We start from the raw sequence: 17498 nt of genomic DNA on the forward strand, positions 1-17498 counted from the left end.
GTCTGCGAGAGTGAAGAGGGGACATCTGAGATCTACGGTCTGCAGCCAGACCTCTCTCAATTTGTCAGCGTTCAAAGGCATTTCTTTCGCCAGGCTCATCTTTCTTGCTACACTGTAAAACCAAACAAGTTAAAAATACTCAAATGTTTTTGTTAAAACTGACTACATCAATGATTTTAAGTAGTGGGAATATATTTTTTTGGAGTAATCCCCAATGAATTTTTAAGATTCAGAACATTAGAGGTATCTGATTATGTTAAAATATAAAGTAAATTAAGACGTGTAGTTGTTGAGTAGCAGGCACTTTACCATTTTAAGTTACAGTGACTCAATTTGACTTAAACATTAATAATAGGTTAAGTTCACCTCTTTAAGTTCAACTACACTGTGAAAACTTAGACACTTAAAAAATTCCATGAATTAACTCAAAACATCGGGTTAAGGTATTTTGTGTAAAGCTTCAGGCTCTTCATGAACCAGGAAGTCCTCTTCCATCAGCATACCATCCATTGTGCACTGTGGTACCTCCCCACAGGTGGGCCTCGTCTAGCTGAGGCAGTGACTTCACTCATGGTGCAAAAGTGGCTACTGAAGCGTTTCCCAGGAATATTAGTCAAATAATTTTAGTACAATGACGAAAAATACTTAAAATGATTGAGTACTGTTTACTTCAAACTAAAAATATGTCCTATCAACTCGGAAAAATGGAGATGAAATAGCTATTTTGGATTTTTAGGTTATTACAACTAGTTTTCTTCCAACAACCTTCAACTGTTCAGTCTTACAGTGAAATACTGAAAGGTGTATATGACCCCAAAAGCGCGCTTCCACAGAGTACAGTACATCTTTTTTTTTATGTTTAAGTTGCTCCCCACAGACGGGGCTTGTCTGACTGATACAGTAACTTCACACATGGTGCAAAAGTGTTCCGTACCCTAACGGATGATTGTCAAATAATTTGAGTGACATTACTGTTTATGTAAAGCTGAACATGTGTTCTATCAATTCAGAAAAATAGAGCTGAAACAGCTATTTTGGATTTTTAAGTACACTTTACCAGCCTTTTACAGTTCAGTCTTACATTGCAGTTAGCTGCAAGCAACACGTCAAGAATGTGGAAATACTCAACAAAAATGTGGCACTACTTTTAAACAGGTTTAATATTTGGCACCAATATCCTTTAATGACAGGAGTAGTCATTTTATAATTACTATAGATTTTAAAGTGTAAATATTCTGTATATTCTTCTTTTTAGTGGTGTGTTAGATTTTAGCTGCCCTGTCCTAGGAGCCAGAACACTTTCTTGCTCCCATGCAATTTTGTCTCCATAAAGGCAACAACTTTAAAAACAAATTTAGTCCTGTTTGCTGTAATGACAAAAAAAAAGCTGTGAACTCCAAGAGTAGTTTTCAAAATTGCCTGTTGCAAAAATGGGAGTGAAAACACACAGACTACAAGGTTGTGATTGGTTTTCCTGTTTTTTTTTCATTATAAATTCTACACAGCTGGAACAAAATAAAAAGATACATCAACACACCACAGAGGTCACAACAGCGTACCACAAAATATACAGCATACAGTACAGAGAGAGAGAAGTAAAGCACTGAGAATTTCTTATAAAATAAAAAAGAAAAAAAAACTCTCTCCTCTTAGAGCAGAGTGAAAAAGCATGGGAATAAAGAAAACTCAGTAGTTCCAAAATAAAGACTCCCCTTTCTAAAAAAACAATTTTATACCACAATATCTTTATATAAAACATTAAAATAAAAAAGAAGAATGCTCCAAGTTTATTTATCTATCTTCACCTGCCACCACAGGTTAGCTAACAGTCAATATGGCAAGATCAGTAGACAGACATTAAAAATATGGGAGGCGATAGTGGTTTGAGGTGACCTTTTTGAAAAATCAAGGCCATCAGTTCCAGTGTTCAACAAGTTAAAGGGCACATCAACCCGCTATCAGAGCACTCTGGTCTGGACAGTGTAGGAAATAAAAACCAGAAAAAAACAGCCTGTATCGCGTACCTAAACACAGAAACATTCCTGCTGTGACACTCAAAACTTTCATTTGGTAAAAACAAAAAGTACATCACATACTCCAGCGACAAACCCCTGATCCCTCCCACACCTTCCCGTCCCTGTTCGGTCAAACCAGAGTGAACTTGTGCCAGTGATTTCTTCTTCAGGTGAATTTGTGAAGTCTTATTTAACTGTCAAGGGAAAAGAGCAACACAGCAGGCTAAGGTTTGAGATTGTCGACCATTTTGCTGTATTTTCCACCTATTTTGCAGAGAGGTGATGATAATTGGGCTTTTAGAGCATAGCTGCTGCTGCTTGCTGGGCTTGTGAGAATGGTTTCATCCTAGAGAAGAGCCTGTTAAAAATGGTTGCAATCACAGCCCGAGACTAGTCGCCACAGACATTCAGAGCTCCACGTCAGCACAGTACATCTCCTGCTTGATAGACAGGGTTTAAATTTACAGAGAAAACCAAAGCGCACAGGGGAAAAAAAAAAACAAGTGAATGCACTGACATAATATACATGTGTGCTGGAAATGGAGAAAACAAATTTGTACAACCTAATAGCTTGCTTTTTTTGAAGTCGCTTTAGCTGGATTTAAAAAAAGGCAAGCAATTTTACAGAAAGGATTGGCGTTATTAAAAGCCTGGGCTGCTTCTGCAGAAAGCTAATTAGGGATATTGGAAAATCAAAAGTACATAAACATTCACAGGTGGCAAAAAGGCAATTAAACAAACACCATCCGAAGCGAACACAGAGATTTAGCAGAAATGTGAGCCAAACAGTGTGCTGAGGGATTAAATGTTGAGAGCGTAAATCATCACATTTTACTGATGTGGATAAAACAGAATGGCAGCGTGTGATAATTTATCCCAATATACCCAGCAGAGAATTTAAGTGCAGACTCCCAGACACAGTAGAGGCTCAGTGTTACATTTGCATGTACACACAACCCAGAAAACAGAAGCTTAATGGCATTTTGTGTTTGATTTGGGGTAGATAAGAGAGATTCAGCCACTGTGTTTGGATTGTGTTGTACATGCATCACTGTGCAGCTCTGCTCCGCAGAAGAGTCAACCAAAGATGTGATTGGTGAGAAAGTTAGAATTAAGACATGATTCTATCAGCGTCCAGTGATGTCACATTTTGCACATGTATGGTTTTAATCCTGTGGTAGCGAACATGGATGGAGTTTCATTTTGAATGGCAGCTCTTGCTTTAAGGAAGAGGAAAGAAGCTCCATAAAGGTCTACCACAGGTAATAAAACAAGCACACCCACACCAACGCCAAAACAGCGCCACCCCTAAAAATCAAAACCAAGTCCAAGCTCCACCTCTTTTTCCCCCCTTCAGTCTAGTGTAGTAAATAAAAATAGCCCTGTTGTCTTCATCGCTGTACTCCTCCTTCCCTTCATCCCTCTGTCGCTTGCTTTCGTTGTCTTGCTTTATCACTGTCAGAGAGAAAGAGAGAAACACAAAAATAATCACGTCAGTATACTGAATTTTCAACCATTACAGATGACTTCTTTTATATTCAGTCTTTATTCATCCTTTATTACAATAAAAATGACACAAAAATATACACCGGTTTGTAGACATGCTTAAAACGGTCACAAATGCATCAAAAAGTATTTGGCATTGGCATTTTGTCTGCAACTTTGAAATTGGAGGAAACGTTTGTAGGTGTAAGGCCGCCTTAAACCAATGGAGTCAAGGATTCTGGACACGAAAACCACATTCAGCAGAGCTGTTTCTTTCATGGCGCTTAAAGCCTTGTCAGTTGACAGATGTTCCAGTTTTGGAAGCAGCACTCATCAATGTCACTTCTCCTTCATTTGCCAATCGCAATCAGGAAAGCTACATCAAACAATGCTGTGAGTTCTACCGAGGAAAGTGTGAATCTTTTTTTTTTTTTGTTGTAATGTGGCAACAAGGAATGCTGGACAGAAAGTCAGCTGGGGATGCAGGCTCTTAAGCAGGTGCACAACACATGCACCAAAGAGCTTACACCAGTTTAGATTAGACTGATCCATGTATTCTAAAAGCAAGGTTTCAGTCAGTCTAAAATGGTCAATCAACTTTTTTCTAACTTCAACTCCAACTGCAAATGTACTGAGTGACACAGGTCACAAATTATCATCCATCACCACTGATGAATGGTACAGCGCTAATGCTTAAATGCTGTTCTTCTTCCTCTGGATATTTTTGACTGTTTTTCTCAGAATATTTATGACTTTACAAAAATTTTCTTCAAAATTGAAACTTTAATATTCATGGTTTAATCACCCCCAAAGCAAATGGAGAATAATCTCTAACTATAGATAAACACAGAAAAATCCCTCCACATATTTTCTCACAGCTTATTTAAGAGCTAATTAACTGTAGGTCACCATTTGCATTTAGAGTGCTGCAGCATTAAAACAAGCACATTAACATTAAAATAGATACTATACTGTTGTTTTATAACACCGTATGAAGCAAACTAGTTATGCAGACTGCTGCTTGTAAGCAAAGTGCTTTCCTTGTGCAACACAAAGTACGTTCAAACTATATATTTGCAGTCATAGGCCATGACGTTTGATGTTTTTGGTCGCAAACTAAAAGCTAACAATCAGCCCATTGCCTGACTAGTCTTCTGTAATTCTGTTGTTTTCTTTTATTTAACATCAGTCGTGGAGGAAGGGATTATCTAGTAATGGAAAACATTTGGTCACAGAACACTATACAGTGTTTCCGCAGCTGGCTTTACAAGTTGTAAGCATTATAAACTATTACTGCTTCATCCATCTACTTTGTACACTGACATACCATCCAAAATAAATCTGTTGTAAAAATGTATGAGCCAACATTTAATTTTAGAGTAAAATTTAAAGCGTCCATGCCTTGCAGCACTGCAGCCTTTCAGAAGACAGCTTACTGGGTGATATTTTTTTTATGACATCTTTGGAAAGAAACATTACTTTGTAGCATATGGAGAGGTCGACTTTAACATCTTCTCATTTCATCCATTTCAAAAGCAAAGCTAAAAAGCGTCTCACCGCTTCACTGAAATGTCAGGCGGTTTGCTGTCGGCAGTTCTGGAAATCACATAAAACAAAAGTTGCTTAAACTGGCTTTTACAGTCGCATAAAATCTGCCTCTGCCATGAATTTTAAGATGCTTCATATTTGCGAGGACACTTTCTGATAACTGTGCCCAGCTGTCACACTTAGTTGTTCAGGCTGCAGGGACAGCTTTTTGAACCACGCTCCATTTGAACTAAAACTGACATGAGACAAGCTTTCAGTGTGACAGATTCATCTGAAGACATCTCTGCTGACAGTAGAGCTCATGTTTACATCAGACTTATCGCTCATAAAGGATCTTTGAAGGCAGGCTTACGTCTGCATGACCATTTTCAGCCATTTCGTCTTGCAATAAACCAGATAATACGGCATATAAGTTACTATTGCTTTTCTCTCCTCATCCAAATAATCAGCATTTACCTCATTTAACTACATCTGCTGATTAAAATGGATAGCATTGAGAGAAATGAATACAGTCTTTGAATAAGATCTGGTATCTGTATATCTGCTACAAGTCTGCATGGCACGGGACAGACCATGAACGGTGAGTTAATGACAAACTGTGAAAATTAGAATTAACCTAAGGAGCGTGGTTCTGGACAGTCAGAGGAAGCCGGGGTACTCAAAGAGAAGAGAACATGCAAGCTCTGCACAGAAAGGTCCTGTGCAAAGGATTCAAACCAGGAACCTTCCTGCTGTAAGGCAACAGTGCAGCCCTTACATTAACATGTTTTTTTTTTTTTTTTTATTGCAATACATTCTGGCTATTGCTGTGTCTTTAATGCGAGAGCCCCTATTGCTAAAACAGTGACATTGTAATTAGTTGTACAGTGGGAGTTCCTAAACAACTTAATTGTGTATATTTTATGGGCATTTTATTTTATTTTATTTTTTTATTTTATTTTATTAGGCATTATTGTTTTATACTGTGCCCAGGTGCAATTGCTCTCTCCTCCCCTCTCCCCCACTGGTTTGTTTTCTTATAAACAGAATCATTCTGTGCCCAAGCACACTTGAGTATGCTTTACAGGTAACTGTATTTATGCAATTTGTCTGAAAACCCATCAAGGACAAGAAAGAAGAGGAGACAACCATTGCAATGACTTATGTGTTGACATCTGTTTATGCTTCATGCAGACACTGGAATTCATTCCGGGCTACTATAGAGGTTTATATCAATTTGAGATGCTAACAATGACCCCCTTCTTTTTTACACATTTCCTATGCAGCTCAGAGGATTAAAATAGTGCAATGTTATGTGGAAACATCTGTTTTTGAGAGGCAGGAAACATTTAGGACTGCCTTTTTAACTCTACCCCCTAATGAGTACTCTCTACCTGGGCACAGTTACATTCACATCTCCCACATACCCCACGGTAGTGCACAAGACCAACTCTTTAAGTTGACAAGGACATCATGCACCAGTGCATTTACAGTGACCACATGGTCAGTGTAAATGCACTGGCCACATAGACCCGATATTTGCAGTCTGATGTTCTTAGCTCCAGGACAGGGTCCCTAATATGACATCATTCTTACCTACAGATATGTTAAATTAGCATATGTTTTTTATACTGTTGCTGACCTGTTCTGTGGACGGTCTCTTGTTGAGGAGACCGGCCTCTTCGTTAGCTTTGTCCGTCTTCATCTCCACCACAATGTCGTTGTTCACCTCACCGGTGGCCCTAAAACGGGAGCAGATGAAACAAGAGAAGAAGATGTTAGAAACTGACTTATGTGCTCTGTATAACTGACAGATTAAGACATTAGTGAGAACTGTTGCCAGTTCTATTGAGTTTTTAGCAGTGTGTTGTTCAACTGGATTGCTTTAGAGATGGTTTCACCTCTAGCCATTTGTATAAGATTTGACAGATTTCTTTGAAATAAAAGGCTCAATTGTTGTTAAGAATTTAATGTAACTTTTTCGTTTTTACATACTGAGATTACACGTTTAAAAGACAACACACTACAGTGAAATATATACTGTAAATATTTCTTAAGAGGCGTTCACACAGGAGGTCTGACATACATGTTTATGCTGTGAAAAAAGGAGTGACTGCATTAATTTAACAGTGGCATGTTGCACCAACTTTGCGTAGTTACAGAATGTCTTAACTTTGGGTGTAAAGTTCACAATGAAATCTAAGTAGAAACTAAATTTAGTTGCTTGTAGCTTAAGATGAGTCATTATTTGTTTGCACAATGGATATGTAAGGCTCTTTTAAACTGGCAGATTATAATATCAAAACTGAAAAAAATAAACGTTTTAGAAATGATATTGAAACAAGTGTATAATAAATGTGACCGAAGCCAGATAAAGTTCCTGCAAGTCGGCATTCCGGTGGTTGAGAAAAATGGATACAAAGTCGTTTTCTTCAAAATGATCATTTTACTTTTTTTCTCATTTTATGCAAGTCTGACATTTAAACTACTCATTCGATGGAAAAAGTAACACAAATGTGATATTTAAAAGCGTTAATTTTGTGTTTCAAAATGCTCTCTTTTCGTAGTTTCTGCGGGGAGATTGAGGGGAGGGGAAAGCGAAACTGCTGGGTGATAATTGGCCACTCAGCCTGCCATTGTCCCCAGTTTCATCCATTGAGATGGACAATAACAAACACCGCATGGCTCAAACTCCAAACCCCGTCGGCATGAAAAGTAGAAGAGACATGAAGAAGCAGCAAGAATTATCAACAGACTTGGGATGACTTCAGGATCACTCGACAGTGAGAGTTTGATGAAGGCAGATTTCCTATGGGAATATTTTGATGAGCGTCACCAGTCCGTGCAGAAGCTTGGTTTGTGTGGACTTTATGTAAATGTGGCTCTATTGTTCACGCCCATTACCTGGCCTGCCTGAAGGTAGGAAAAGTCCTGAAACTTTGAACCTGGTTTTCTCAGAGCAAACAGGAACTAGAAGTTAACATTCAAATGAGCATATCTTCGTAAAATATGCTCAGATTAAGGTGTATAATACACCATTTGAAAGCTTGAAATCTACGCTTTCATAATGTGTAAAAAACTCAAAAATGACCCAGGACGACTTGCAGGAGTTTTTACCAGCTTTGGTCACAAATATCATTGTATAAAAGTATGACAAAATGTGCTCATTGACCACCTTTTTCAATGAGGAAGACGAGACTAAAAAAAAAAAAAATCTAAATCTAATCTAAATATAGATATTTGGCTACAAAAAGAATTATTTACGCCATGAAGAATAACCAAGACCAAATGTTAGTACTGTACAACACTCAGAATCTATATTTGTAGTATTTTCATCCACTCATATTAAATCCATCTGAGTACTGGTACTGCAGTCATGTGAGTTTTTTTATATTTATATTTTAGTCCCTGTAAAGTGATTTTAAAAAATCTTTATTTTAGATGTTTTGAACCATCAGGCCAAACTTCAGTTATGAAGAAAATCTCTAACTATATCAAATTAACCTTAAAATCATGAAAAATTAGGCAGTAATATCTGCTCTAGGATGGCGTGAGCATGTAGGTTGAATGCACCAAAGCCACAAGAAATTCAATCCTCTTAAATTAAAAAAAAAAAGCTGCAACTTGAATCATCTGTCTGCTATGCTTCTGTTGCAACCCTCTTTTTTAAGTGACCAGAGAAACAATGACATTTATGTCACAACAGGCAGACAGTTTAGAGCTACAAAGTCTGAGTTTCATTTTCTTATTCTGTCTTTACCCTTCAGGTATTCCTTATATCTAATTTTCTGACTTATAGCTCTCTCCTTCATGAGACATCTATGCTGTTAAGTACCTGATAAAAAAACACTCAATTCCTGATGTTGCTTGCAAAATTTGTCAATGGTGACTATAACTGGAGGCTTTCTATTGCATCACAGTGCTAAACGACATGAGGGATCGAACTGTTGCTGCTTTGAGAGAGGCAAAGCCACAGTCTGCTTCTCTTAATCATCCAGGACTAAAGACAAGTGAAAGATGGATTTGTTCCTAATGTGCCTTGTTCAAGTTAAAAATAGACAAGCACTCCACCAATTAGCCTGCCCCCTGACCTTACAGTGAAGTTTGGCCTGAGTGCAGCTGTCTGGCTCTGTGCCAGAGCAGAGACAGAAGTCGGTTTTCTGTCACAAATTACTCTGTATTTGACTTCAAATGATCCATAGGCCACCATGGCAAACTTACCTCACAATGAACAATAACACAGCATTTAGCTGTTAGTTTTTAACACATCAGTTTTTATCACATCAGACTCTATCTAGATACAGCGCTCGTGATTTTATATTGTTGTAGTGTTAGGGGGGCCAGGGAACTCAAGTAGCGCCCTGTGACATCATGGGCTCCCATATTTGCCCTGCCCAAATTAAATGTAGCCACAGAAGAGGTGAAAAACATTCCAATGTCTAAATCCAAAATTCAGTTGCACATAGATCTCAGTATTTTCACATTTATAGCAACCTTATTCCATTACATCTAGTGTTGCTACATACAGATTTTGAATTTTACTTTGTAGGGACTTTAATTTTACAGTTTGGCTGATTCAATTAGATTGAAGAGAATAAATGCTGAGAATAAGTGAAGACCAAAATTTAAGGACTTTTTATTAACTAAAACTGGATGTTTGTTAGTTTTCTAGTAACTACACTCAATCTTTAAGGGTTGAAAATTACTAAAATGGGACTAAAACTAAAGAATATTTTAATCTAGAGACTAAGACGAAATCTAAAGTAGCTGCCGAGATCAACATTGGCTTAAACTTCATGTGACCAATCAATAAATAAACATTTTTTACTGCAGCATTTCTTACAGTGCTGCCTTTTGAACCTTATAGTCTTTTATGTCTGAAAATCAGTAATGTTAACAAGCTTCAATCCATAACAGCGACGAAAATGAATTTTAAAAATGACAAAGAATTATGGTTAGGTGTCTACTAAATCTTTTACCTACACCTCCATCCTACATCTATAATCTGCAGTAGGGTTATAATAACAAAGGCGACAAGGGGGGATATTGTCAGCTACAAAAGATAAGGTAAATTAACTGTCTTCTATTCATGGACAGATAAAAATTAATTCCACATGTGGAAAACAAATGCAGGAGTAGAAACAAAGAAATCATACAAGTTGGTCCTCCTGCTGACATGAAACAGCTGGTAACTCTTTCCTCCTCCTCACTGTCAAAGTTATTCTGCCCTTTTAAACAATACACCACACACACAAAAAAAAAAACAGATTTAACTGTCAATTTTGCACCTATGAGGTGTTAATTTTAAAACTTGAGATGTAACCTATGCCTATGGTGGAACTACTGCAGCTGGTGCAACGCCTTAAATGTCATTAGTGCATAAATTCAGACACAAATTAGAACTGACATTCATACTTGGTTACATTTAAACTTTACTCATAGCCAAAGAAATCCTGCATTTTTAACAATGCATAAACCTATTGAGCTGTTTATTCTACACAAATTGTATATCAAAAATACTAGAAAATAAAAGCCAAATAATTAGCTGTTCTGCCAAAATATTGCTTATTGAAAGATGGGGAATCCTTTCACATGTTGTTTGGCAAAATTGTAAGGAATGCAACATTCAAGACTGTTGGCAGAAAGTTAAATTGAACAGCTTTGTAATAATTAGACTCTGATACTTGTTGAAAAAAATGGCACTTTCTTCAGAGAGCTTTTTAGCTGCTTGGATGGAGCACAGTGTGTAATTCTAGGGGATTTATTTACCCATTCATGCTTTGAATCATTGGTGCCAGATTTGTCTTTATTTATTTTCTAAAAAAGATCATTTACAAGCTGGAGCATAGGCTTCTTCATGTTTTTTAATCATGACTGTTTTCTTTATAAAACCCCTAATGAATCTAATCCAAAAGAGTTTGTTCAGCATCTTTGTAACTATGAATGTCTTTGCAAGAATAACACATTGCTGTTTACATAAAGTGGGTATTGAGACATATGAGGTAATCACTGTCAACATTAATCCCCTCTGTCTCCCCATTCCTCCCTCCCCATTCCCACTCACACTTCCTTCTTGTCCTTCTTGCCGCAGGGCAGCTTGCTCTTCTTGTTCAGGAAGTAGATGAGGGCCACCAGCAGCAGGAGCAGGAGGACGCACACCACCACAGCTATCACCACCCCGCTGGAGCCTCCCTGCTGCTTGTCAGCTACAGCACCGCAACCAAGGGACACATGGAGGGATGGATGTTGGGAGTGGAGGGTTGGTGGGATGGACAGAGGTGGGAGGAAGGGCGTAAGGGGGGGGTGAAGGATTGATCATAGTGAGGGAGGGGGAAGGAGTGGGGTGATTTTTGATTTGGAGGGGGCATCACGGAGGGTGTAGAGTGATTATTTTGATTTGTGGGGTGAAAGAAGGGGGAGGCAGGGTGATGATTTCATTTGGGGTACAGGAAAGGAAATGGCACAGGGAGGGGGAGGATGGAGAGAGGGAGAGGATGGGAATGGGCGGGGTCCAGATGAAGACAATGCATGGTTACATGGATGGATGGGTGGAGAGAAGAAGGATCGGGGGGATTGGGATGTGGGGTTAGACTACCTTTTAAATGCAATGGCTGAAAAGTGATGGGACCCCAAAACAGGGTCTGAATACTCACAGATAAAACTGAACAGCTGACCAGAGGCAGAAAACAACACTGAACATACTCACCCATCCACCTACACTTCTATCACTATACTTGAGAGGACAAAACATTGCAATAGTAATGCCAATTTTTTATATTTTTCTACCTGAATCAAGTAATAGAATAAATCTACATTGTAGTGTATTGAATAACTACATAATGGGCATACACTGGTTCCTTTTCTCATGGACAAATGAACCTTTTACCCCATTATCTTTCTTTTTCATGTAAGAGCCTAGAGTAGTTTGCTTAGTTTAGCATAAAGACTGCAACCAAAGGTGAAAGCTAGCCTTGCTATCCTCGCTGGTGAAATAAAATCCCTCCAGCAGCTCTTTGTTAGCTCTCTAGTTAACAGAGTTTTTTAAAATATGGCTGTATGGTATAGCACCTCTGCTTTGCATTAGCTTTAAGCGTGCTGTTATGTTCTTAAGGTCTCATGATGTGCAAAATACTACGACTATTAAAAGTGGACTTTGTCACCACATAATCCATGGGACTATTTCAACACTGTAAAAAATGGTCATGTTAACATAAAATTTCTTGTCATCTTAAATGGAGTGACACCTGCAAGCTACTTCAGGCAGACAAATCATGCCAAGCTGATTTCACACTTGACATGAGTCATTATCGACAAACATCCTCTTGATTTAGTGGATGATTTAAGTAACAAGATTCCAGCTCTGCCATCGCCAGCCCTATCCAGAATCAGTTCTGCACTATTAAGCCCAGTTCAGACCAAAAATATGCAACGAGATGGGTTGAATTGGATAAACGTTCTGTCACATCTTTACGGGCCAATCAGAGCAACAAAACACGTGATGTCGTAGGTGTGCGCCGCAACGTGAACCAAGGCAACTGTAGACATGTCAGAAAGGAACTCAAGGCTGTTCTTTGTTTTTCTTTTAATGAAGAAATGTAGTCAAGTTCTGACTCTGATTCAAAACCTAATTTCAAGTCAGTAAACTCAGGTTTTTTAATGTTCAAGCATTTTTATGGCAGCATAACATGTTTGTTTGGCTCCAGGCTCCAACTTCATCACTGTTGCAGAGTTATCTTAAATGCACAGCTGAGGAGTGACAGGATAACATCTTAAGCCTCCAGTTGGAGCCACAGACTGTAGAAAGAATTGGACAAACCCTGTGTGATATCAGTCGTCTGCTTACAATAGCCGGACTCAAACGGCTTTTGAAGCCAATCCGTTTATGCTTCCATATTGAAATCACGGTCTCAACCGAACTTTGGATCAACCTAATGGCCCGCCCACTAAGCGCAACTTCCTGTCAGCCTGCTAGCTAGCATTCCGGTTGACAGAAACAGAGCCTCTGCCTGCCGAGCTATCTGTCAATCAAATGAGACGGGCCAATCAGCTTTCATCCTAAATATAATCCAAAAGATCGTGGTGCAAAAAAATTCACCCCCCGTACAGTGGGAGGACAATAAGACACTAGCTAATGAGACACGTTTGGTGTTTTGAACCAGGCTGTAAACCAGTTTATTTTGTGTGTCAAAATCGGCTGTTTAACTTGTGTGCAGACAGGACTTCCAGTATTCCTGCAGCCAGCCTCAAGTGGACAGTGGCGGTATAGCAATTTTTTGCACTTCCGCATTGGCTTCATTTTTTAAGACCGGAGGTTGCCGCTTGGTTGGAGCCTACAGGTGGATGCTAGGGTGGAGGAAGTGTGAGTGTGAAGCACTGATTTAGGATAGAGCAAAGGACGAAAACAGAAATCTTGAAGTTTAAATAGACCACAGGATTAGGAGGATGTGTATCATGATTTGATTATTATGTATGACAGGTGTCACGGTGCTTGAGCTGTCTGACTGAACTAGCTTGCAGGCATTGCTCCATTTATCATGAATGGATAACGTAATAGTCTGGTTCAGCAAGGAACCTTATTCCAATATACTCAATCTTTAAAGGCAGACAACCCCTTACATTATTTTTTAAAGTTCAAATGACATAATTTATGTTTAGGTAATTTTTAGGAGCAGGGCTTTCTAACGGTTCAGTCAGAAGATATCGACTCAGAGAAAAGAAATCCCTGGTCTTTGAGCTGTAATGGACAGTTCATTTCCTGTGCTAACTTCACCAAAAGTCTATCCTCTCAACTAGAGTGATAAAAGTACAGATACACAGACACTTTAGCTCTTGTAAACACAAATACATTAACCTGTGTGTGTACACAGACATCAATACACACACAGTGACTTACAGTTCTAGACATACGCCAAACACAAGTCAAGAGGGTTAGCAATACAGACCTGACGTAAGCACAGGGTTTCCAGAGAGCAGCACTTTGAGAGAAAGAGAGTTTCTCAGTCCGAGTAGCATAGCAGAGCAAAGCAACAATCACAGCACACATACTACTGAGAGCATCCAAAAGCTAAAGTTAGACCTACACACAGCACGCCGACGAGAGGGAACGACAAAATGGTAAAGCAAGAAACAAGAAGGCAGTCGGAAAGAAGAGGAGACCACAAAAAAGACGCAGTGAAGAAACAAAGAGAAGAAAGGAAGGAATAGAATAGAATAGAATCCTTTATTTTCCCCAAGGGGCCACAAAAAGTTGTAGTAGCATCCACAAAATATAGGACAGACATCATACAAAGGTGACAAGAGAAGAAGAATAACAATATACAATATCCACAGTGTTCGGTAGCAAGAGGGCAAATATACAAGAATACAGTACAGCAGGGGGAGTAGTGTATATGTTTGCGGGTGTGTGTATGTGTGTGTGTTTGTGTAAAAGAAAGGCCGGTGCAAAAGGAGATGGGTGGTGGAGGGGGGACTTCTAAATTAAAGGGTCTGTACATAAAAGAGTCCTGAGAGAAGAAGGGAGGAGAGGAGGAGGAGAAGGGAGAAGGCTCTACCTCTGTCAGCCGAGTTGTCAATTGCTGTAAGAGATGAAAACAGAGGGGGAAAAAAGGATTTAGCAAGCATGCTAATGTGCTAGTAGAAGCGCATATGAAGACTTGTTTGCTTCAGGTTTTTGTTAATCCACAATTTGTTTAAAATCTCTTTCAAGTGGCAAGCAAATAGAAGATAGTGTTTAGTGAACAGGCTCGGTGCAGGTGAAACAGCAAAGAAAGCCTGATTCTGTTGCATTATTAGTGAATAGTCCTCTCATGTTGATTAGCAGCTAGCCTCCTAGCTAGTTTCAAGCTAGGCCTTTACTAAATCAGATTAGACTCTTGAAGCGCTGCCTCCAGTGTTAACTTTGGAACTTGAAAATGTGAATTAGTTGCTAAAAATGCCTTTAGTACCACTCAGTCTAAACAGTAAGTCACTGTAGCGATATTAACCACTGCTTAACTTCAAGGAACAACACAATACAAGGCAAACAGAATATTTAAGTTACCTCATAACAATAACGTATCATTTATGATGTACTTATGTCACCTTTTATATGGAGACATAGGCAAGTTTCAGAGTTAGCACTATCATTTAGCCTAAAGGGCTATTTTCTGCTCATGCTAACCTAGCTGCAGATATTTGGACAAATAGTCACTTACTAGATTAACTTTCGTTCCTTGTCATTATGTTCAGTCAGAGTATAATCAAGTTAAAGCTCAGGTTTGTGGGCTACAGGTGATATGTTTTTTATTCTTTAGCATAATATTAAGCGAACAGGCTATATGTTGTCAGTATGGAAGCCAGAGAGGACACAAACTTTTATTTACTATTTTGTTGTGAAAACAAATAAATGTGAATTTTTCCCTGATATCTGGGCCTACTCATCTTATTATCACGAGATAAAACATTGGTTTTCCCATGTTCTATCTTCTAAAGTAGAGTTAGCAACTCTTTCAGTGCCAAATCAGGGTCACGATATTTTTTAAGCTTAGTGCCACAGCATTGTGTACGATGCATGACTGTAATAAAAAAGCAACGCCATGTATTTGATCTGTAATTTAAACTCAAACAGCCTATGCAATTCATAACAAACCTCTCTTTTCCCAAAATAACCTTTACTCTGAATGTAACAGGGCATTCTGGCAAACATTATCTTGTTTGCACATGAAAATGAGCGTTGTTATCCTGAAATAAGATTAATATGAGTAAAAAAAAAAAAAAAAAGTACTCTTTATAACAAGAAAACAGAGAAGACAAAATGTATGGATCACACTATTTTGTCTACATAATAGTTACACACAGAAGCCATAAATAAATAAGCTATTAACTATTCCTATTAACTAGTTTCTGTCTCCATGTGGTTTACATTTGTAAAGTGGCTTAATTTCAACCTTTAAAAATCTGTAGGTTCTTAAACCAGATTTTCCTTGAGCTAAAAGAAGTCTTTTCAACACTTGTTTCTTTGAATCAACTTAAATCTGTGAGCCCAAAAGAAAAAACAGATCATCTGAACATCAAAAGCCGTCACTGAAAAAAAACATAAAGGGGGAAAGAGAGAGAGAAGCCTCTTCTTTTACGTCACCTCCAGACACTGACCTCGTTTGAGAGATACCATGAAGGTCTTGCTATCTGTTCCATGCTCGTTGGAGGCCTCGCAGGTCACCCCGTCCTTCATGACCTCAGCTGTAGCTGGCAGGGTCAAGGTGCTCACCAACTTGATACCTTCTACCGACAAAGACTGGAACAGAGGGAGGAAAAAATGATTGGGATCTGAAAATATTTTTTTATCATCTTTTGGACACTTTTTTTCAAAAAACTTTTTTTTTCTATTTGATCATGAGTCCCATCATTTTTGACACTCTAAAGAGGATTTATGCCACACTTGTGCACATGATTTTTGCTTGTAAAAGCAAAGTTGTGCAACTTACCTTTAATCATACATACACACCTTTTTGCTGTGACTGAAATTATTAGTCAGTTGCAGTCTTATTCATTTACAGTAATTTTTCTGGTTAAATGTCAACTTTTAGGCATTTTCCACACAGAAACTTCTTTATAAGGGATTTTCCTTTCAAATGTATCACAATAACATAACATTTAAAATCAAATATGACTCTATGCAATTCTGCAAGCAGCTTCCCTACTTCCTTTTTCTTTCTTTCTTTTGAAATTTAGAATAGCAGGCTAGCAATACTATCATCTTAGGCTGGTCTGAAAAATCAAACCTCACACAATCTAATGACAGTGTTGGTGATAGCCCCCTTTGTTTGGATCATGTCCTAACCTCTGTATTTACAGATAAATGTCCACAAATCCTTTCAGAGAGGTAGCAATTACATGTGTTTACAGAGTGACTCCTGTAAATTGCACAGGATTGAAGGGAAACAGATCAGGTAATAATATGTTATATCTTCATCTCAGCTCATCTTGCTTGTTTTTACATCCGTACTTGTTTTCCTGAAGGCTTCCAGGTGAACTGAGGGGCGGGGGAGCCATAAACTGAGCACTTCAGGGTCACCGTGTCTCCTTCCTTTGCCACTTCTGCTATGGCTGGGGTCTCAATCATCGGCTTTCCTGTAGAGAGAGGAAGAAAGCAGTGAAGAGACGGAAATAGCATGAACACACCTTTTTCAAGCACTGTAAACCATTTGGGTTCGTTTAACTTAATCCATTAATCTCCCTTGCACATGCAAGCTACATGAAAATAGTTAAATAAAAAATCTATCTAATAATCTATGCCATCTTTATACTTTGTTGATTGCATAAATGACCAGGTCTCTAAAGAGGGAGTTTTATCCCACAAACTGTGCATGCTCGGAACTCTGCTCATGTTCCTTTTCGTTACATTGTGAAAAAACTTAAACATCAAGAGCGCTTAGCCATGTACTCCATATTTTAATTTGTTAAAGTGGATTTAAAAATAGTCACTTAGTTCAG

The 17498-nt window shown here is 38.5% G+C and overlaps 1 protein-coding gene across 2 annotated transcripts in view; it reads right to left on the bottom strand.

Annotated features, from left to right (window-relative positions):
• Positions 1–1382: 1382 nt before the first annotated feature.
• bcam (basal cell adhesion molecule (Lutheran blood group)) overlaps positions 1383–17498 on the bottom strand; it is an 80526-nt gene continuing 64410 nt past the window's right edge. Inside the window, exons 11-16 of one of the 2 annotated variants that reach the window (XM_041793554.1) lie at positions 17011–17135; positions 16158–16299; positions 14579–14602; positions 11092–11233; positions 6670–6769; positions 1384–3470 (exon numbers count right to left, since the gene is read on the bottom strand). In XM_041793554.1, coding sequence (XP_041649488.1) covers positions 3468–3470; positions 6670–6769; positions 11092–11233; positions 14579–14602; positions 16158–16299; positions 17011–17135 — 536 coding nt within the window. In that variant the 3' untranslated portion in view covers positions 1384–3467. Of the gene's footprint in view, positions 3471–6669; positions 6770–11091; positions 11234–14578; positions 14603–16157; positions 16300–17010; positions 17136–17498 lie in introns of both variants that reach the window. The other variant, XM_041793555.1, reaches the window with a different exon arrangement.

Source organism: Cheilinus undulatus, linkage group 8, assembly GCF_018320785.1.
Source record: "Cheilinus undulatus linkage group 8, ASM1832078v1, whole genome shotgun sequence".
Classification (NCBI taxonomy): Eukaryota; Metazoa; Chordata; class Actinopteri; order Labriformes; family Labridae; genus Cheilinus; species Cheilinus undulatus.